The sequence below is a fragment of the Papilio polytes genome, unplaced genomic scaffold, assembly GCF_000836215.1.
Source record: "Papilio polytes unplaced genomic scaffold, Ppol_1.0 DF824069.1, whole genome shotgun sequence".
NCBI classification, from domain to species: Eukaryota; Metazoa; Arthropoda; class Insecta; order Lepidoptera; family Papilionidae; genus Papilio; species Papilio polytes.
Window position 1 is genome coordinate 1,845,246 of NW_013525135.1, and position 22,571 is coordinate 1,867,816.

General features: G+C 33.8%; 3 protein-coding genes across 3 annotated transcripts; all 3 read right to left on the reverse strand.

The window, feature by feature from the left end:
• Nucleotides 1-1,709: 1,709 nt before the first annotated feature.
• LOC106100159 (UPF0728 protein C10orf53 homolog) lies at nucleotides 1,710-2,765 on the reverse strand. Its single transcript, XM_013278911.1, has 3 exons — nucleotides 2,585-2,765; nucleotides 2,364-2,449; nucleotides 1,710-2,018 (listed from the first exon to the last, which is right to left on the reverse strand). The coding sequence occupies exons 1-3, from the start codon at nucleotides 2,673-2,675 to the stop codon at nucleotides 1,746-1,748; spliced, it is 450 nt and encodes a 149-aa protein (XP_013134365.1). The 5' UTR covers nucleotides 2,676-2,765; the 3' UTR covers nucleotides 1,710-1,745.
• A 228-nt stretch (nucleotides 2,766-2,993) lies between these two features.
• On the reverse strand, nucleotides 2,994-5,792 carry LOC106100158 (cytochrome P450 6B6-like). Its single transcript, XM_013278910.1, has 2 exons — nucleotides 4,352-5,792; nucleotides 2,994-3,590 (listed from the first exon to the last, which is right to left on the reverse strand). Exons 1-2 carry the CDS (start codon nucleotides 5,709-5,711, stop codon nucleotides 3,406-3,408), a joined length of 1,545 nt encoding a protein of 514 aa, XP_013134364.1. The 5' UTR covers nucleotides 5,712-5,792; the 3' UTR covers nucleotides 2,994-3,405.
• Nucleotides 5,793-15,179: 9,387 nt separating this feature from the next.
• Nucleotides 15,180-18,495, reverse strand: LOC106100125 (dual specificity protein phosphatase 14-like). The gene is made up of 4 exons (XM_013278867.1): nucleotides 18,273-18,495; nucleotides 16,467-16,695; nucleotides 16,063-16,199; nucleotides 15,180-15,860 (listed from the first exon to the last, which is right to left on the reverse strand). The coding sequence occupies exons 1-4, from the start codon at nucleotides 18,365-18,367 to the stop codon at nucleotides 15,671-15,673; spliced, it is 651 nt and encodes a 216-aa protein (XP_013134321.1). The 5' UTR covers nucleotides 18,368-18,495; the 3' UTR covers nucleotides 15,180-15,670.
• Nucleotides 18,496-22,571: the final 4,076 nt, after the last annotated feature.

Sequence of the window (22,571 nt, forward strand, 5' to 3'; positions counted from 1 at the left end):
GTTATACCACGTTTACGAATATTGTAACTTCCAGAATAATTTTAGGTTATGCGACAAATGTCATGACGAAATACGGCTAACGAATATGTGAAACTCAATATATAAATATATCGGAATGTTTGTGTAATTAGCCGTTTATTACGTCATGCTTGTAAGGCTTGTTGTACACTATCGAACATCAATTTTTTATATAAGAAATTAAGTTACTAAATATCGCTAGTGTGTAGACTGGTCTCAGATTTAAAATTGTAAGTCTAAAAGTAACCAGTTTTATGAAATTGTAGAGTTTGGAGTAAAAGAAAAATATCGAAATGTTTAATGAAATGATTTAACTGTAGGGGTTGTTTATAAGGGTAGTGTTTGCGAGTTTTTCTTTCGCTCCAGTCTCACGGCGACGGACTGAACCTGCTACCCAGCCTTGTAACTTGTTTCAATATAAATCAATTCAAAATCAGAATATTGTTTCTTTTATTTTTTTTCATGAAAAAAGTTTCAAATCATTTAAAAATAAGAATGATATATCCGCTAGAGTTGCAAATAAAGTTACGTTATACGAATTTTTTTTTTGCAATATCACAATTATATCGATTTAGAAAAATAAGTTATTTGTGTTGTATTTTTTTGTTTTAATCTTAAATATTAATCGGTTAAAAACGTGGCTTTGCACTGATTTTTACCCTTCAAAAAACAAATGCTGATCTTACTAATATTATAAATGCAAAAGTTTATTAAGATGGATGGATGTTTGTTAGAGTTTGTAGCCTAAACTGCTAAATAGATCTCGTTGATACAAAGACAAAGTAGAGGATAATTTGAAAGAACTAAAAAATATAGGCCATAATTTCTTTTTTTTTTTGTTAATTCCACGCTGACATCGCGAGTTAAAACTAGTACAATTTACTTTGAAAAGGAAGCGTAGGTAAATATCGGATTCAATTATGACGCCTAATACGTTGTCTCATTAATGCATCGTTATTCTGCAGCATATTAATTGCACAGACATTCCAAATAGCGTTGCAACGAGTATACGAAGCACGTAGATGGTAACGGAAGGGACCTTAAATACTTATTATGGACTAATAGACGTGACATCTTGCTTGTCATCACTGTGACAGGTCCATCAACGCAACATTTACATTCTAAGAGCGGGCGCACACTTTTGACTAAACTATTCTACAACTGTTGTGTTATCGTTGATTATTTGGCAGCCAATTCAACTGTGTACACCTCCGTATAAACTTAATCAAAGAGAGACAACAGTTCTGTTATAGTTTAGACAAAGGTGTACGTATGAAAGATTGAAATTAATCTCAGTATTCGTATTTGTAATTTAATGCATATTTTCTTCCTTCGCTTTATTGGTATACTAACGACACTTGTCGCACGTTTAATAAATGAAGGCAAAAGGTATCATGTGTTTTTTCTGACTATGTGATACATCTATGCCAAATTTCAATGAGATCCGTTCAGCAGTTTAGGCTACCTCTAACATCTAACCATCTAAACTTTCGTATTTTTTATATTAGTAAGATTTTATGAGAACAAAGTAACAACAGACTTTATCAGAGTCTCTTATTTATCATTATCGTACAAAACTTATCAATTTAAAAGTACAATAAATCGAATGTATATAAACAACGATAAAGTAACAATGCCTAAAACGGCTTAAAAGTAGTAAATTAATAAATACTAATTAATAAGACATAAAACTCGTTATCGTTGGTTCGAGCTCATTTAATTTCAAATCACTTCTTTTTCTTCAAACTACCACAACAGTAAGTGCATTCCATACAAGTATCGTAGCTGTCTTTGTCCACTTCGAACGGCCAATGGTCTTTCGGCGCGAACTCGCTCCTTCTAAACAGCTGGTTGTCTATAAGTGACCAGAACCATAGGTAGTTTCTAGCGCGAAGGAACTTGGCTGAGGCATCGACCACCGCGTCTACAGCCCGCATACATACCGGGTCTAGTTCCCCTGGAGTGTTGAATAGAAGGTTCTGGATATTGCATCTAAACACCTGAGATACATGTTGAGTTATTTTATACCGACTACCTATTGCCCGCGACTCCGCCCGCGAGGAATTAAAAAAAAACAAACAAAAGTAGCCTATGTGTTCTTCCGGCCTATCCTCTACAGCTATACTAAATTTCCTCGAAATCCGTTCAGCCGTTTAGGCTACAATCTCTAACAAACATCCATCCATCTAAACTTTAAAAGAAATATGAGAAACAGACTTTTGGGATTACGGATTCGAAAAGAGCTAGTGATCTTTCAAATCTTGAAACCTAAGATACTTTATAATAGAACAAAAATATCATTTTATTGTTAGTACTATGATGAGGGGTAGTCTTTAGGTTAATACCTCATGTCCGCACATCTCCAGCATGCAGTAGTTTACGAAATCAACTGGGACAAGATCCACGCGGTAGCCAAGTTTGTGAAGGTGATCTGGAAACCTCCATTATTATAACCCATGTTATAATAATAAACGTCTATCGTAAATCGCAATCGATTAGTTTACATATTTATTGAAATTGGCGTCTTCCTGAGGATATTGTAAATTAGGTATAACTTCTTACAAACCTCTGAGGCCTCTCAGTTTTTGCGGCTTATGAGAGACCGTGTGGAATGCATCATAAGGTCCATAGTAAATCCTTACATAATGAAAAGACATAGCAAATCAATTAAAAATTGGTAAATAATTAGTTTAAATCTCAAAATATTTTATACATGTTTATAACTCAAAATTGAAACAAAATAATAAAATTGACAGCTTGTAAAAATGATCTTTATTTGTCATAGATTAAAAGATTAGAAATTAAATTAAAGACATAGATTAAAACATGTTTACATGTTTATCATGTTTTAAACAAAATTTTATATAAGTTAGTAGTTAAACAGTAATATTAATTACTAAATTACTAATTAGGTAACTAAAAAATGAAACACTTGTTGTTTTAAAGTTTACAATTAAATAAAGGAATGCAAAAAATACTTTTGGATCAGTATTTAATTTCTAAAAATTATAAAATAATATTTAAGTATTGACGCCGTCTTGTTAAATCTTGTTTTGATGACTTCATGTATCATAGATCTAAATCTAAACATTTAGGCAAATGTATAAAGTTATGTTGTTTACATAATTATCTTAAATATTCATTGCACCATAAAGCATAGTTGATATATAATTTTATTAGCTCTCTACATATTCTGATATGCGGTATTTCTGTTATCTCTCAGCGGCAAATTATTGACCCCGCCCGTTTGTAATTTGCCTGGACAAAAGGGGAATACTCGGCAAATTGCATACAAATCGAATTAATCTTTACAGTCTTTAAGATGTTCCGGGAATTACAAATAGGCGATGTAAATTATTAGCAATATTCCGTGTCCTGTAATATATTTTATTCCATATTCAATATCTTTCTCGGTGTAAGCTTCAGTGGTATGCCGCCGATTACTCCTTGTACAATGTTACTCCAGTGGTTGACCTTGAGATCCCTTTGTGTGTGCTGGGAAGGTTCTACTGTGAACTTGTGCAGCAAAGCCGCTAGACCCGCGAGCGATTGCATCTCACCGAGACGAGTTCCTGTGGGATAATGTTGGATGAAAATGTATGAAAGTTTCTCTAGGCATTATAATGTTTTTCCCTTTAAATTTTTAATAATCTGCTTCTTTTGTAGTTATTGTTAAAAAAACCTATACTAAACACAAATGCCTGTACTATACACGCCTTTTCCATCTTTTGTTTTTACTTTATTGCAATTTGGTTTGACAAAAACATTCAGTACATAAAAAGCTAAAAGAAGGCGAAATATTGTCATCATTTTCATTCCCTTTTAATAAAAAGAGACAGAAATAAGTTTGTAAACGCGTTTCGGTGTATAATTTAATCTTATTTGGACTTTGAACCCAGTGACTTTACAATGTTTGCTGTATTCATTGTACTCGAGAGAAAATTTATTTGTGTTCTATCTACGCAATTCAACTTTATCTTCATTGTTTTGCAATCGGCCCTATTTTATATAAGTACCTGCACAAAGTATAAACTTGGTTATTGTTATCATAGATTAATCTAACAGTCCTGATTGTTATTTTCATTCTAGAATTCAATAGATTGATACATTAGTCAGTCACTTTAATGCGAAATAATTTTGGAAATTTTTAAGGAGAGCACCTTTGTATCATATGTATTTTATATTATATTAAATGCAGTGCGAACTAGCCTTAAATGATCTACTTTTGTCTTAAATGAGGTTTAAGTTGTTTGTGTAGAATGAAGGTGATTGCAATGGCCTTACGATCAAAGTCCAATGTCCCTTGCAACCGGTTAAGTAATAAATAACTCACCAATACAAGCCCGAGGTCCGCGACCGAATGGCGAATACATATATTGATTGAGTTTCTTCTCCTCTTCCGGGGAAAATCTCTCCGGACGAAACTCATTTGGATTATCGAAGTACTTTTCATCCATTTGTATTGCCTGTATCGGTATCACTATCTTCACTCCGGGGTCTATTGTGATATCTAACTCTGGTATTTTGTATCGCCGCGCGCACGTTCTGTTTAAGACTCCCAGCGAGGGAAATTTTCTCAGAGATTCTTTAAACGCCATATGGAGGTAGGACATCTCAGCGATAGCGTCATAACATAATTTGTTATCGTACTGTTTCAACTTTTCATCGATCTCCAATTGCACTTTCTCTTGAATTTTCGGATGGAATGCGAGTTCGTGCAGACAGTAGCTGGTCGCCGACGAGGAGGTCTCGAAGCCCGCAGCGAAGAATACAAACACCTGAGCTACTATACATTTTATGTCCATCTCCATATCAACTAGTACCGGGCTTCCATCTGGATTAGATTTTTCGATCGATTCTCCGATTATTTTACCCTTAGATTCTAATTCGAGCAGCAGATCGATGAAATCATTTCTCTCGGACGGCTTATAGTTCCTGTGCTCTCGAACCTTCTGTACAATCTCAGTAAGATTGTTTTCTACAGTGTGGTCTTCAACGCGAAGCAACCTCCTCAACTCCGGAACCACGTCCCATACAGCAACCAGAAGAATGTGTCTCCAAGACCGTGTAAAGATCTTCTTGCCGAGTTCCCTGAACAGGGAGTGCTCGGTGTTGATAGTGTCCATTTCGATTCCAAAGCCGCAGGCGCCAATGAACTCTGTAGTAAAGCGCGCCATCAGTTCCCGCACATCGCACTCCCCGCCCCGAGCCGCTATGCCATCCGCAACCGTCTGCATTTTCTCTGCGCACTTCACCACGAGGGGAAACATCTTCTTTAACTTAGCAGTGGTGAAAGCCGGCGTTAACCTCTGTCGCAGGAGCTTCCAGGTGTCGCCGTCGCTGTGAAATAGATTGTTGAGCAGCGGCTCGTACTTGGGATCTCTGCCGAGACCCCTCGGGTAGAAATAGACGAAGTCCATCGTCATTATATTCCTGGCTATGTCCAAATCTCTCACGATCAGAAGGGGTGTGGATCCACAGTAGTAACCGACGACTTTCTCTTTATCATATTTTGTATATAATTCAGTAGAAAGTTCCGTAATGCTTTTGACGCCGAATACGTTTCTGAAATGGTTTCCGAACAAGGGTATTGGCGGATCATGTTTTATGTTCCTCTTTGACCAATAGTTGTAGTTTCTCGTGGTGTAGATGTAAACAACAACAATAAAAATTATTATTAACAAGGGAAACATGTTGCCCGCGCGAGTTCAGTTTTACAACTAGTCAAATGTAATACGATCCTTAAGCGGCAGTTGCGGTTTAGTAATACTCGTCGCCAATTGGTTAGCACTACACAGTTATAACCTACACAACTTTAAGCAAATGTTATGTTAGAGTCTTTATGTACTAGTATTGTATTGTAAGTGTTGTTAATTTATAGGAACCGTGCTCGACCTGAGATCTGATTTTTCAATGATCGCAATGTCCTAAATATAACCTATTATGTTTTTTGTGTTAATTAATCTAATTCAAATTTATCTGATAACGAACACATTTATTTTGTTAAGGATTATGGCTATACCTAATGCGCCGTTTTCATGTTTTTTTTGAAGTGGTCATTGTAAAAGAAAGTGAATCCTGATTAAACTTGGCATAGATGTAGAGGAAAGTCTGAACAATACATAGGCTACTTACTTTTGTTTTTTTTTTTAAATGTCATGCGGACGATGTTCTGAAAGTATAGTGTATATATTATGTTAACAATTTTTATTTGTCGTTTAATCAAAGTAGCGATGACTTATCGTTATAATTGAATTTAATATTGATAATGTAAAGATGAAACACAATATTTCTCAACGTAATGTTTCGTGGGCGATTCTGTAAAGTTATCGGATTAAAACTTTTTTTGCTCGTACTTGAGATTATAATTAATTTAAAATGCGAGACTTAGGTGTGGTAAATTCTGCTTCAAGACTAAATAATGCGCCTGAAAGTATTTAAGTAGCAAACCTTTTATACGAAAACATGTATAACCGAGTCAGGCGCGGTACGTAAAATAATACCTTAAAAATTACATTAACAATCGGCAATGTCAGGTGATCGTTTTTAAGAGTAAAATAAGCCACATCATCACACATACATATACATCTTTCTTCTCATATAAAAGTGTATAAATATCGGTTAATGGCCACTTAACAAGGTGAGTGACCGTAAAAAAATTCAAATATATTTGAAAAGCTTTAACAGCTGATGCTAATGGCTTGGCGCGTATTGCTGTTTGAAAAATTAAAATATATCTGATAAATAAGAAAAATCTCTGTTTTATATTAGTGTTAATTTCATAAGAGTTCGAAACATCGCTACCTGAATGGTTAACATATTTCTTCTTTTGATCTTAGAAAAGTTATTTAAGAACAATTCACTAAAAGTCATTAAATACAATAAGATTAATAGTCATTTACTGTTATTAGTAAGTGGTGGCAGTAATTAAACGACTTCCTGGTATCAGGGTCGTAAATGATAACTTTCAAAGAAAATAAAACAAATTTTCAAATAGAAATTTAAGAGAACTTAAAAATAAATGTGTGGAAATGCGATTCTGTCGCCAACGGGGTCTTTATAATCACCTTTGCTAGGCTGCCTACACATGGTACTGTGGAAATTTTAGCGTAGCAAAATATTGAACCAAGAAATAAATGTAAAATATTTTTCACCCACCAGAATTAAGACAGCAATTAATAAAAGAGAATAAAAAACTTAATATGTTTATTTTGAGAATGTATTTATTATTTTTTCTGTACAGATAACTTATCTGAAAATCTCGTGAAATTTGATTGTTAAGCTTCTACTTAAAAAAATATATCGTATAATGACATTCTCACGTCCGTAATGACCCTTAAGATTTAACAATCTCAAGGAGAGGCGGCGGAAGTCAGCGACACCTGAGTTATGACCACTTTGTATATTAATACGTTTTGTTCTCGAATTATACGCGGTCTTACAAAATTATATCTGTGCAATAAATATGTGAGCGTTCTTACCAAGGTGATGTGGATAATAATTTACCAAGGTCTTTCTTTATAATAATTGTGGATGACAACTGACATTTCGAGAACAATGTTTATTAAAAAAGTAGCTGTTCCCGTGCGACTTCATCCGCATAAAGTTATAAAAAAATATTTTATTGATTACATTTGTCAAATTATCAATTACAAATGTCAAAATGACATGACATGATGACAACCTTGTTTCCTTGATGTTGGCAGAAAGTTATGGTCGCTTTCCCACATTAGGGTTTTTATCCAAAATATTTACCCCCAAGTTTAATGGTGTTAAAATATATAGCCTAAAGCATAACGCAAGTGTGTGACGCTTTTTATTAAAAAAAGGAATTATTCAAAAATATGCTGTAACTGCTGACAACTTAGGCAACAAAGAAGTGTGTGTTTACGCTTTACTGTAATAGTATAGATGTAAGGAAAATTTCATATACATAGAATGACGTGAAAATAAAAGGATTTCCCCTTGTTGAAAACAAACAGCGCCCTCGGAATGACTTCGTAATTCCAGAGAGATCATTAACGTCAACATTATTCCGACGTTACGATGCATTTGTCATAAATGTTTACGAAGATTGGCGCCTGCATCCAACTGATGCTTTTACACGCCAATGAAAACAAGAAAATCACTCTTTGACTGACCAATCGTTACTTGTAGATACATACATACGTGCTCGTAAACGTTTAAAAGTTTATTTTGGAGTTTAATTAATTATCGTTGTAAAAAACACTTTCATGCTTGTACTACTATACTACTAGCCTACAGATTTGCTTACATACTTATTTACGTACTTTACTGTTTTTTGTTTATTTTAGTTTATGTTTAGTGTGTAAAAAAAAAATGTAAATTAGGTTATGTTTGTGATAATTTTTCTGAAAATAAATATTTTTTCATTTTTTTTTATACTCCAAATGTATTATTAAATGTAAATAAATCTCCTTTCAATCAATTTTGCTATTTTTTTCTACATTTTTTTTACATTCATGTTAATCGGAATGTCTTGTCTTCTAATTGTCTAATTTACGTGTCTAGCAGCACGTGAACTTAATTAAAATAAAACGTGACATGTCACGTGTTTGCCTGCGACGCTTTGACAACGAGACAATCACGTAAATTGAACTGAAAAATATGTAAAGTATGTAACTATACCGCTAGCCAAATTTGTGGCTGAGAATAATTGAGACAATTCGAATGGTTGAAAGTAAATACAGATTTTAAAACTTTCAATACAAATTTTCACGCCTGCAACTCTAAGTAGTAATTAGAGATAGAAGATACTCTTCTTTTCTTAATCTTGAAACTACAATTATGATAATATAGTCAAATCTAAACTTACAGATCTTGCAATTTTGTTTGCCTTTTTACTACCGCACTCAGAGTTTAATAGCTACTTAAACTTCTCTTTAGAGTAGGTTATTCTTAACAAATCTATAATTAACAGCTATGACAGTTAATCTTTTCCCAATCGTTTGTTGTTTGTGTCATCTGTGGTAATACAATTTCTTATTTAGTCTGTGGTTGTTGGTATGCGCGGCAGTCGGCGCTGCCGCTCGTCGTCGCATACCTGCCGTGAGCGAAGTGGGTCGCCCTCGCCCGCCACCGGAATGCGACTATAAACTTTTTGTCTATTTATTTGTACAACTAAAATACGCGACATTGCGCAACTCGACATGTTTTGCGGTATTTTTGTTGTACTTCTGTCGCTGGAATTCGTTACAACTAAACATAAAATTCAACAGCGACTTGGTTGGTTTTTCGTCTGTTCTGTTATTGCGCAATGTTCTTCTTCACACTACTGACTTGATCTTTTAATTTGTCTCCAAGGGTTTTTTAAGAGCGTATTAATTACTTAGACGATTGGTGCAAGTCCACTTGAGGTATGAATAAACGTTTTGGAGCAAACGACGGCTTTAAACTGAGGGCACCAGTTAGTCATGTATACCTAGATTATGGGCTAGCATCGCTCATGACAAACACAGTGAAGTGCAACTACAGCGTTTGTAATTGTGTAAACTATTTACAATTATCTCAATATCAACCATTCAACCAATTAAATCGCAATAATTGCGTCGTAGCTTAAACTCAGCAAATATGCGGTTATTGACCTATGACTGTAAGAATGGGAAGCGTTTGTTAAAACAAATACCATAGCTATAGTTGTAACACAAAACAAACCATTTGCTTGTGGTTAGTATAAATATATTCCACCTCCACATTCCTATATATCAAACAAAACGTTTTAGTTTCGATATAGCGTTTGTGATGTATAACCGTGAATTTACACTGCTTTAAACACGTACGAAAACATATTGCTGTCTCAGTTTTTAAAGAAGAATAAAAGGGAATAGTAGTATGTTTTATACAAGGGTTTCGGCAATGTAAACCCACATTAATATACTCTCTGTGTCATTGTTTGGCAGTGTGCCAACATACCTGGATCTCAGTGCTCAACTAGAGTACCTTTCAACGTATACATGACATACCATTGCTTCTGACAGCAGTGAAGACAAATCAATACCTAAGATCCAAAATTTATTTTAATTACTTTGGACAGAAATGCGTTAACACTCTAAACATCAGACCAGAGATTCCCAACCTTATTTCTTGATCCCTTTTAAACTGTACTGGTTTTAACTCCATGAAGAAATGCGGCTAAAATAATTTTGCATTTATTTCTTCTTCTCATTATCGTCATCATCTGAGGCACTACAGTCTCGGGTGAGCTTGGTCCAGTAAATTTCTCTATGTTAATCTATTTTGGACCTTTTGCTTCCAGCCACTGAAGCCAATATTCTTAAGATCATGTCTGACGTCATCTAGCCATCTAAGCTTCGGCCTACCACGCGCTCTACCATCCGGCTTACTTTCCAACGGCGTTTAGGAAATATGCAAGCATATTCTGCTACTTTTATGAACCTTCAATTTTACTTTTCACCCTCGCTGATTCTTCCGAGGACGTTGAGGTCCATCCGGATGAATCTGTGAATTACTGCACCAGATAAAAAAGAAAGAGAGTATCACTTTTTGTAACAGTTAGTTCAAGCTTGTTCTAAAACTGTCAGATTTAGTTTACTAGGATGATGAGAAGGTCGCTACTGATGTGGAATTACGAACATTCCAGTCCGTCAACGATTTGTTATTTTAAGTTTCGTCGTTAGTGTATCTTTGCTGTGTCTTATGTCTGGAATGTTTTAGATTTTGTTATCACTTTTGTTTAACATTTCCAATGTTTTTAAGATTATACTATAAGCTGTTCCGTTTTATTTGTGTGTAATAATTTAAAATTACTCATTTTACTAATTTTACTCATTTTAGGGGTACTTATGGGCTTAAAAACACATCAATGTCTGTGAGATAATCTTACTAACATTATAATTGCAAAAGTTTAGATGGTTGGATGTTTGTCAGTTTGTAGCCTAAACTGCTAAACGGATCTCATTAAATGTGGCATAGATTTGGCTACTTGTTTTTGTTTTAATTCGGCACAGACATAGTCACGGGCGAAAGCTACTATAAAAGTCAACACGATCAAAATAACTGGAGAAAATATGTGGAATGCATAAAACGAAATATAAATAATATTCAGTCATATTGGAAGTGGAAAACATTCGAGACAGACATTCAGACATCCAGAATGATACAACTAAGAGATCACATTATATAAATAGAAGGAATGTAACGTGGAATGTTGATTGCTCCAGAAAATGTATTTATATACGCGTTTGCGCTGATGATTGATTGATTTTAACGATATATTTTACGTTCTTTATTACAAATACGACCTAGTTCAACACTAGTTAAACAACTAGTGATTTATTGGTAAACAAACAGTCAATCGTCTTTAAGTAATGTATACTACTTGATAGAGTTACTTATTTTTTTGATTGGTGAAATTATAATCGATTTTATTGTAGAATGGCAAATTTACAGGTTTATAGTTGAAGTAGATATTGTTCTTTTTATTAAAAATTTAGTTATATGGTAATAGAAAATGAGCAAAACGTATTCTGACTATAAATAACTAATTCTTTAAATTATTATAAGTGTTATTAAATTACGAGAATAACTGTTATCTGTATTTATTTGTTAAACATGTCCGTCTCGATATATTCAAGTGAAATGTTTGTTTAGAACTGACTTCAGACCTGGCCACTTTAAATAAATAGTCCTTTTGAGTCGAAACAGACGTCCTGATGATTTCCAGCTTATGTCAAATGACAAAATTATTATTTATAGTGTTTTACCGCTATTTTATTTCATATATCATTACGTAGTAAATTTTTAATTAAAAGTAAAAATGTAAAGTGCTCTAGTAGTTGCGTAGGTGCGGGTGTAATTAGCGAAAACATTGAACTTGTCAGTTGTTTTTGCCAAAAAATAACACGCGTTGAACATCAGGTGTTTTGGCAAAACATTTGACAGGTTGACTGGGAAAAAATGTCAAGCAATTATCAACTTTAAAACTAAGACAAAAGGTTGATTTTCGTGTTTCGATGTAACTCATTGTTCGTTTAAAATGAAATTGAAGCTATGTATTTGCGTGTCAGTCATATTTGTGTACTCAGAGTCCTGGCAGGAAACCAATTAGTCTAAATTTAGGATATTACTTCAGCCGTCAGGTGAGAACAATCAGTGTTGGCTTTAATTTTGTTAAAATTGTCAGACTATTGCGTCATTACCGCGTTTTGCATTCGTTCTTATAATTCCACCGGAATAGTTGTTAACATTTTAATAATTTCATTCCAAGACTGACAACTTTCAATAGAAAGAAAAGGCAAACATTATTTGAGATAAAACATAAATAACTTAAAATTTGAGAAGAAGAAAATTAGTAGTAGTAGGTAGTATTTCAATTTTTTTTTAAATTGCAAAACCAGCGCTTAACCACTATCCCGCATAGACCAAGGTGAAGATGTGGTCGAAGGATGGTACGCGTTAGTTTAGTAAGTACCGATTCACGCTGCTCGGAAATAATTGAAACTGCTGTTGCTGTTTCAATTATAGAAGAGTAGCATTTAAAATATTTCGTAACAGAAATACGCATAAGTGAAATATTTAGTTGGTCTAAAACGTCCTAAACTTTCTATGACGCATCATTTATTAACATGAATAGACAGCACAAAGACCTTTGTCTTATTCACTATTTACTCTTGCCATAAATAGATGCAGCTTTGTGGAATTTTACACCAGTATAAATTTGATAGGGGTAAGTTGAATAGAAAAAGGACCTTGTGAACAAGGAACAAGTCTGAAATTGACATTTCAGGAACATCTCTCTCGTCTGTTCCTCATTCAAACATCTAATACATGCATGTCGATTTCATTTTCATAATGTCATGTCATAAATTTCATTAGTCAATTTAATTTCATTCATGATTTTAATATCGTTTATTCAATTAAAATATTTTTATACTACTACATTAAGGAAATGATTTGCTTGTTGTTTCCTTTGTTATTTTAGTGTGAGCTGAAACTATTTCTAGTCGCCACATCCAGGAAGAGCTGACGCATTGTCAGTCGCTGTCACTTCTATCGCTGTAGAGCTACAATGTTGTACGGTTGAAATAACTACGTGGTATATATTTTATTTATTTCAGTCTTAAAGGAGATAACATGTAATTAAATTTAATAGCTATTAAGTAATATTATGGAACCTTAAAACTCAAATTCAATATTAAAGTTAGTTATTATCATGAAGTTTGTATAGATTCTATGTAGTTGCTTTCATTTCGATTGAGAAATTTTACACTAGCAATGTTCAAAAGAAATTAACACTTCAAGGTGTATCGACCAGTTCCGAACTGTAAATTTTAGGTTCAAATGGGTAAAGGTTACTTGAAGAATAATAACTTGTATTTAATCATGGATCAACATCGAACTCAGCCAATGTTTGTTACACAAATGATTCTGTATTCTGACTGATCTCGTATTCAATATCTATTAAAATTTAGACCTATAATTAGAATTTATCACTAAACACATCTGACTAGTCATCACTTTTGAATTTCTTTCTATTGCCAAGCCCCTTTTCGAAATAAACCGTATTGCAGTTTCCGCCCCCGCTCCGGCTATCACTAAGGCGCAGTCTACACAGGTGGGGGGTAGGGGGGATCTATTTTTGTAGCACCGCTCAATGCCACGGGGCCAACAACTCCGACAGCATTAGTCATTACATAGCTTCGGCAATTAGGTAACATGTAAATCATATTTATAGCTTTATTGAGATCAAAACGGTGCAAGAAATTAACTATTGATTATATTCTCGTGTGGAGTTCATCTAATATTAAAGAAAATTTTGTTTGATTGTAATGAAATAACTCAAAAACTACTGGTCCGATTTCAAATGTTCTTTCACCATTAGAAGCTACGTTGTCACTAACATAGTCCATGTTTTACATTATTTTTTTTAATTTCAAGCGGATGGAGTTTCGGGCGTAAGCTAGTTTGTTAGAAACAAGAGACGATCTAGATGAATTTAATGCTTAAAACAAAGGAAGTATCTTGTTATTTGATAATGTTTGGGAAATGTCTATTGTCGAAGTATCAGTGTGTGAAATAAGTGTATGGTTTTCAAAATCAAACATGGAATATTCCTTATTTATTTATTTTGGTCCCATTTATATACAAATATATCACTTAACACAACTTCTAATTAAAGTTACAGTTTATTATATCACAATATATTTATTTATTTTTAAAGTCATACAAGTATGTTATTCATATTTTATTACATTTATAATAAAATAACTGCGATAACTTGTAATTGGCCTTCTCTTTTTTGTATGTTTTATTTTTTTCCAAGTTAGCTGTAAATTATCAATAAATAAAATAAAAAATCTTAGTCAACATATAAAGCTATTACAGATTAAGCTTACACTTAAATGTGTTGATTTTTTGTCCATTTGAAATTATATACTTTTGGTAAAATGACTTTCTTTTTAAATTGCTAACATAAAAATTTGGTTGTATTTTGTAATTTTACAAAATGTCTTCACAATGTTAGAGATTAAGATTACTTAAATTTAAATAAAACTTAAAATAAACTTAACAATACTTAAATCATTCATGCATCAGTCTTGTAAAGAAATAACAAGTCAAATTAAAATGGCTTGTATACTATTTAAAATTGTTTATTGACATTTTTTTACTCGGCAAATATATTGTAAAATAACTTTTAGAATATTATTAATTAAAAACCATTTTGACTTGACATTGTTTACATCAGAACACAAACAAATTTACATCTTTCATACATTTATTTCTGTTTGACGATTTTTATCCAATGCAAAGTTAAAAAAACATAATTAAACAGATATATTATATTAAAACTTTAATTATTATATAAAGCGTATTAAATGAGCGTCGGTGGCTCAGTGGTTTGATCACTTGACTTGTAATCTACAGGTCTTGGGTTCGAATCCCGCCATGTACCAATGTGATTTGCGATTTTTCGAATTTTCATATGTACATAATTTACCCGACGTTCTTACGGTGAAGGAAAACATTGTGATGCAACCTGCACATATCGGCGGAGAAATTCAAAGATATATGTGAAGTCAACCAACCCGCACTTGGCCAGCGTGGTTGACTACGGCCTAGTCACCCCATATTAGGGTAGGCTCCGAGCCCCTCGGTGGGGACGTATGGTGAGCTAGTGATGATGATAATTAAATGAGTCTTTAGAAATCAAAATCATTCAATTGTTTACACTATTTTCAAAGTTTTATAACAATCTTATAAGTGAAAGTGTTTTCACGGTAATTGTGAAACTTACTTTGTACATTCATTAGCAGAAATTAAATCCCATTCGAAGTTAGTTAACCTAAAAACCAGAATTGAACAAGCAGCGAGTGATAGTTTACTCAATTTGTGTGCGACTGTGAGTTTACACTGGCAACACTCATTAAAAACATCTCAGTATCTTCAAAAAAAAAGAAAATAGTTAACATTTTTGTATGAGTCCGCCATAGTAAATTGACTTAGGGCTGTCCCACACCTGGCTGATAGTCTCAGATAGTTTTAAAATGACGTCACTGTCACATATTTCACACGTTGGATTGTTATCAGACTTGCAACTTGGTGGGACAGGCCCTTATACAAAAAGCTGCATTTAAAAACGCTTATATGCATACTAATGTTAGCTTAAATATACTCAACTACTTTCAATAGGTCCGTACCGCTGCCTGAACCATGTCATACCGCTGTAATCCGGCTCGTAGACGTCGGGGATCTCCTTGTCGATAGCCTCGCAGTAGACCATCTTTACAGAAGCTTCGCTGAACAGCCGTTCTTCGAACTTTATCAGCTGTTTGAAGAAACCCGTATTCGGTCGGATTTGTGGTCTGAAAGAGATGACTTTTTAGTCTTTGTGTTTTTTTTTTATAGAAGAGACACGTTAGTAGAAACCTAGTATTAGAGTCTTGTATTCTTTCGTTTTAATTTTAAAAATGGCCTTAGACCTTACGGCTTTGTTAAAGATGTCTTTGCCTTGTTAAGCCAGTGAGCACAAGACGTTAGTTATGAATTACTGCTGAGATTGCTTACCGTCTCAGTTTAAGGTGGTGATATGCGTCTCTGAGCGTCATCCGCTGCCACTTGACGAGGTAGGCCAAACACAGGGTGACAGACCGGGACACTCCCGCCACGCAATGCACCAGTACCACCTCCCCCCGGGATACCACCTATGACAACAATAAAAAAATTTAATAATGAAAAAACAATAAATTCATAATAAATAGTAAACTACTTCTGCGAATGGTCAAAGTACCTATTTGATACAAAAAGCTAAATGATTTGGTTTATTTGTCCACTTTCAAATCCACAATAAAGTAAAAATTACTGCAGTATACGAGATTGTTCTTAATAACTTTGTTGTGTTATTCAAACAAAACTGTATAATCGATGAAAACATCATAAAGCAGTTTATATTTTTTATCAATGTTACTTACATCGTTAATAAGGTCAGCGACTCTCTCCATGTATGGATGCATGTCTGAGTTGGGTGTGTCCAGCAACGGTACGTAGTACCGTGGGGCGCAGTCGTCTGGCGGCGGCGGCAGCTCGGGAGCAGCATTCACAACCAGCCCTGGGCGGAGCGCCCGCACACCGCCTGGCAGCGCGTGCGCACCGCACACGTATACCGCACACGTCACACGGGACACGCCAAGAGGACATCCTCTATTGAACAAAATAATGTAAAATTAGTGTCAATTTATAGTCAACTATTCGAGTAAGCGGACACCTAAGTCCGCTAAAATGGTGAAGCAACCGCTGCCGAAGGACATTTGCAATTGTAGATGCGTTGCCTACCCTTAATCAAAGGAGGAGGAGACGCACATAATGATGTGTTTATGCGTCTCCTCCACCGTCAAATCCACTTTCCCTTCCCAACCTTATAAGAAAAGGGTGGTAAGAGAAAGGAACTAATGATTTTGATATTATTATATTCAATTACTACATCTGTTAAATTAAGTTTTCAATAAAGTTGTGTTATTCAAAGCTTCAGTCATAATAAATGTAGTCAACGGCAACATCTGTGTCAAATTCCTTTGTGGAACACTGAAATAGAATGATGCGTGTTCTGTATCATTAATTCACGTCAATGTCAAGTCTAGAACGCTACAAGGTCGGCCATTTTTGACAAATTGACCGTGACAAGACAATAATTGTTTACATTACAAATTGTACAATTTATCTAATTAGAAACTAAGGGTAGACCCTTAAGAATAAAATTCCAGATTAATCTACCAATAAAATTATTGTCAAAAACAAAAGTAATTGATAATACTATAAACAGTAAACAATACCGTATTTTACAAAATAAGTTATTTAAACGATGTACAAATACAACTACACTCACGCAAAAAACGAGTAAACTAGTCCTATTTGTTTTGAAAATATTATCGAATAGTAAATCTTCATGACGCGTGTCTATGACAAAACAAACATGGCGTCACAGCATTCCATCGTTTTCCCGCCCAAAAGTGAAAAGCGCGCGAACGAAGCGACGCGACGCGTAAACAACGCATTCTTCTCACTTGTGTCACCACTGGCACATGTCCAGCAGTCTGACCTAGCGAACTTGCTCTCATACGTTTTGTTTTCACAATCCAGACAAATTTGGTAGTTCTTTCTCCAGATGATTCTTTGTCACCAAAATAAACATTTGACGGGTAAATGTACAGTTAATGACACTACGTTGGTTTAACACTGATATATTACGTTAAGGTTTTTGAACTTCGCTTTCAAATAACTTTTCTAATAAAAGATAATTAAACTTATCTGTGTTTAGAGATAAGTCTCGTTAGGAATCAGAAATGTATTTCATTAAAGCGTAATATTCCACGAAACATCTTATTTTTTAATTTTTGACCGACTTCCCAAAAGAAGGAGGTATTCAATTCGACGATATGTTTTTTTTTTTTAATTTAACTTGAATGTGTCACACAGTTAGTTATCACACAAATTAGAACTTATTATAAATTACTTTTTAAACCGATCATTACGTATTTTTATGATTACAAATAAAAAAATATGTGCTTGTTATATCTTAGTAAAATCTTTTTTTTTATTGCAAATATAAAAGCCCGAATTAGCGTACAGCTTAGGTTGTATTTGATTTAATTTTTAATTTAACTTAATTGATTTCTATAATTTTAGAGTTGACATTAAAAATTCATAATTTTTCTAAATTATCAAGCTAAATTTTCTGCGTTTTTAATTAATTTTGAATAAAAAAAAGATATTTCATTTACCTATTTAATTCCTCTTTAGTAAGTTTGTTATCAATCTCGACAGTGGGCTCTCTGTCTTCGACAACAGTTTTATCGTCTACCGTCAAGACTTTCATTTTTAACGAATTATTTTTACTTTAAAAACTTTCGTTTAAAATTCACTGCACAAACTACTTCGAACATGTAAAACGCGAAGTTTAGATCGAGACAAATTCAACGTTCTCTCGATACGTCCGTTCCTCGCGGAGTGTCAACTCGTACTGAAGTCTGGAATCTGCCACCTGTGGTCCCGGTCCGAAGCGTCTGTGATATCCGGCATTCCATGATTATTTTGGTAACCGGAGTGTTATTTTGTTTACAGTTTCATTAGCGTTTCTCTTCGATTGTTAGGAATGACATTTTACGATTAATTTTCTTTGTTAATTAAATTTTTGAATTCACTTACTACTGTTTTTTTATTTTTATCCTTAATTTGTTTAATAATTACATCTAATAAATTAAACAGAAATACTTTTCTTTTATATATCACACGTTAGTTTTAATAGAAATCGTTTAATTAACTTTGAAAGCAACAAAATAGTTGATTCTCAACTTTTATATCAGAAATAACCTTTCGGATAAGAAAATAGCGGCGGAGTTATGCCGTAACACACATAAAAAAGTATACAGACGAATTGAGTACCTCTTTCTTTTGGGAAGTCGGTCAAAAAGTTCCTTGGCATATTTTTATCTTTTATAATAATATCTACACTAACCAACCAGTTAACATCAGCAAGATTTTTAAATTCTACGTTATATCTTTACTAACAAAAAAATTACTCCCGTGGGATCGTACTAAATATAGGTGCTACGGCGTAGAGAGCTACGATACAAAGACCTTATTGTTACATTTAATTTAGTCAAGGTCTGTGAGAAGTATTACTAAGATTTTATTACCAAGTGTTTAAGAAGAATAAACCGCAAGTCTTTCTATCAGAAAAACATGCGTCTTTCAAGAATGGTGGAAACGGTAAAACTGGAAACTACAGTTCCCAGTAACGTCAGTTTGTTTATCAGAAAGTTTGATCTCATCGCGTCTCATTCGTCAGTAGCGAATAAGGTCCCGGCCTCAATACGAAATTGTTTGATAAACACGCAGAGTTATGGTTATTGCCTCACGAATGTGACCTACGTAATTACAGTCACTCCTGATGTAAATTCCATTCATGTAGGCCGCTTTATTTGCGTTAACGACGTGTTTTCGAGGGTGGAAATAAAAGTCGCACGTCATCAGTGAGGGAATTCAGCTTTGAGAATTTGTGCATTGTTGTACGATACGAAATTATACGTGTTTAGAAACTGTTTTACGATGAAAATCAAATTTTACAACAACAACAAAATAAATAGCTCATGGATACAATTATCATCTACACTATTATAATAAAGCGTAAACACACACTTCTTTGTTGCCTAAGATGTCAGCAATTACAGCATATTTTTTAAAAATACTTTAATTAATAAAAAGACCTACACTTACGTCACGCTTAAGGCTATATTTTCACGCCATTAAACTTTAAACTAAGTAAATATTATGGATAAAAACCCTAATGTGGGAAAGAGACCATGAGTTGCTGCCAACATCAAGGAAGCAAGATTGCCAAGGTTTGTCAAGTCATGTCAATATGACATTTGCTATTGATAATTTGACAAATGTAAACAATAAAATAAAATTTTCATAATTTCATGCGGATGAATACGCACGGGAACAGCTAGTGCTATGATAAATACGCAATAGGCAACTTACAATGAAACAAATTAAAACGCTAAAGTTTTTTAGGGTTAAGGTTTCATTTATGCAATAAAATAGAGGAACTATTTTCGTCATACAAATATATGATGCCCTTATTTTTTTAATGTGCTCTTTGCATTACAATGGCATATATAATTTTAACGCAAGACTATGGAAACATGAATGAACTTACGCATTGCGATATTTTTCGCGCAAACATGCACTATTTTTGTACCGCTTGTTTCTGCCAATGTTTTTTCTACGCTCACTCGTAGGCGCTCTACGTCATCTTAGGGAGACTACACACACGTGAGTGAATGAATGATTATTTTTTTTATTTACATCACGTGGTGTGTTAAGCATGACTGGACTATATCGACATTTAAAGTTTAAATATACGATATAAGGTTGAAATTAAATTAAAACAAACAGTAAATAAACAAAAATTTTACATATCGTCTATCAGGTAGGAAGTGTAATTTTTAGACATATTAGCAGAAGCTAATCTAATTTTTCAAGATAATACATTCTTGATAGGTAGAGGTAGCCTATCTATACTTCTATACTATTATTATTAAAATAAAAGATTTGTATATTGTATATATAAATAACTCAAAAACTACTGGGCCGATTTAAAAAATTCTTTCACCATTAAAACTACTTCATAGCCTGTGTTTTTTTTTATTTTTTTTTATTAAACGGGGACGAAGTCGTGATCAACAGGCTATTGGCACGTTATTGTTACTTGATATTAATCAACATGAAAAAATCAAAGGGGCGAATGTAAACATCATCTAATGAGACTTCAATCATGTGACGAAGTGGCTAATCTAAATGTGTACGTATGTTATAACGACACTGACTGCTTGATGTTAGCTAAATACGTGCTAATGACGGAATTACTCTTTTAACAGCCAACTAAAACAATATAATATAAACATAAAGCCCACGTACTGATTCAACGCACTGTATGAGATTGAGCAATTTTTTTTACAATTGATAAGCTGCCAGTATTCATTTTGTAGCCAGATTTTTAATTTATAAAAACATTCTACTGGTCCATTAAAATAAATATCCAAAATAAATAAATGGTGTGTACACAGTATGTTTGAAATGTAAGAAAATTCAAAACTGGAATCTGCATTCTATTGTCCTTCTCACTTTCCTTTAAAAAACTGAGATAGCAATGTTTTGGTAAAGATTTTGCGGCAGTAGAATATCAAGGGCTTTAAAAGCGGAATAATAAATCTATAGAGTCGTTTGTTGCACATTTGTAAACATGAAAGATACACGTAATTATGACAACAAGGAATGCGAACAATGCAGTTCCTCGTCTATTTAAACTTTTGATGTACTGTGCTACTTTAATATATAGGATGCTTGTTTGTGTAATTATTATTTATACAGAAAAATATTTTCACGAAATGGTAATAAAAATAAAGAGAAATGAAACAATGTTTTGTTTGTTCTTGCTACAGAGAGATAGATTCATGCATTATAAGTATGTAGGCTTACTCTATGCCCATGGCGAACACCGAACACATGGTCGCGCGCGCATTCCGTCGCGACTCAAATGGAACTGACTCGATTCACAAAATGGCCGCCCTACCAGTGCTCGGTGTTCGCCATGGGCATAGAGTAAGCCTACAAGTAAATAGTATTGTATATACTTTATGTTTTTAGAGTTTCTAACAGAATATCAAAATCATAACTACAGTAGAACCTCGCTAACTTAAAAACCTCTATAACTTCAAAAAATTATATGTTCCCTTCCCAACAGAGCCCAAAAAATCTGCGTCATAGACCCTTGATAACTTAAAACCTCTATAACTTAAAATATTTTGTGTTTCCCTTGGACTTTCAGTTATCGACGTTCTACTATATTTTTTTCCCAGCACCTGTAGCGTAATTACTACACATTTTAAGTGTCACATTATACAGGACGTTATTAGATACGTCTAAGTAAACACCAGAGAAATTATTAACAACACAGTCTGTATTTTAACATGTAGATGCTAGTTTAAACTACGTCTGTTGATCGTAACGCCGCCTACGTTTCGCACGGTTGTTTTATAAGAGCCGGATGACGCAGCATTCTGATACCGGTGATGCTGGACTGAAATAAACCTTAAGTAGTTCTATATCGAGCAGCACAATGCATTATTACTGAGTCACGCTGCTATAATAACTGACAATGTACAATTGATTCCAAAAATATCCTTACAATTTAAAACCATGCGGCCTCATCCGTATGAAATCATAAAACTTTATATTATGGTTTACATTTGACAAATTCTTAATTGCGATTAACACAATAACCTTATTTTCTTAATGTTAGCAGCTTGTAGTTTATGGTCTCTTTCCCACATGAAGGTTTTTTTTCAATTTATTTACCTTAAGTTAATAGCGTGAAGTTATAGAGCCTAAAGCGTATCGTAAGTGTAGGGTTTTTTATTAAAGATAAATTTATTCAAAACTATGTTGTGATTGCTGACATCCTAAGCCACGGAGTATTGTGTGTTTACCCTTTATTATATCAGTATAGATTACGG

Bases quoted from the DNA above. Each gene is read 5' to 3' on its own strand.
- LOC106100159 (XM_013278911.1), bottom strand. From the start codon at position 2,675: ATGTCTTTTCATTATGTAAGGATTTACTATGGACCTTATGATGCATTC. The intron at 2,450-2,584 runs GTTTGTAAGAAG...GGAGGTTTCCAG, and splicing joins AAAACTGAGAGGCCTCAGAG to ATCACCTTCACAAACTTGGC. The intron at 2,019-2,363 runs GTATTAACCTAA...CATGTATCTCAG, and splicing joins TGGAGATGTGCGGACATGAG to GTGTTTAGATGCAATATCCA.
- LOC106100158 (XM_013278910.1), bottom strand. From the start codon at position 5,711: ATGTTTCCCTTGTTAATAATAATTTTTATTGTTGTTGTTTACATCTAC. The intron at 3,591-4,351 runs GTGAGTTATTTA...ATTATCCCACAG, and splicing joins CGGACCTCGGGCTTGTATTG to GAACTCGTCTCGGTGAGATG.
- LOC106100125 (XM_013278867.1), bottom strand. From the start codon at position 18,367: ATGAAAGTCTTGACGGTAGACGATAAAACTGTTGTCGAAGACAGAGAG. The intron at 16,696-18,272 runs GTAAATGAAATA...TTTGTTCAATAG, and splicing joins ACTAAAGAGGAATTAAATAG to AGGATGTCCTCTTGGCGTGT. The intron at 15,861-16,062 runs GTAAGCAATCTC...CATCTCTTTCAG, and splicing joins CACCACCTTAAACTGAGACG to ACCACAAATCCGACCGAATA.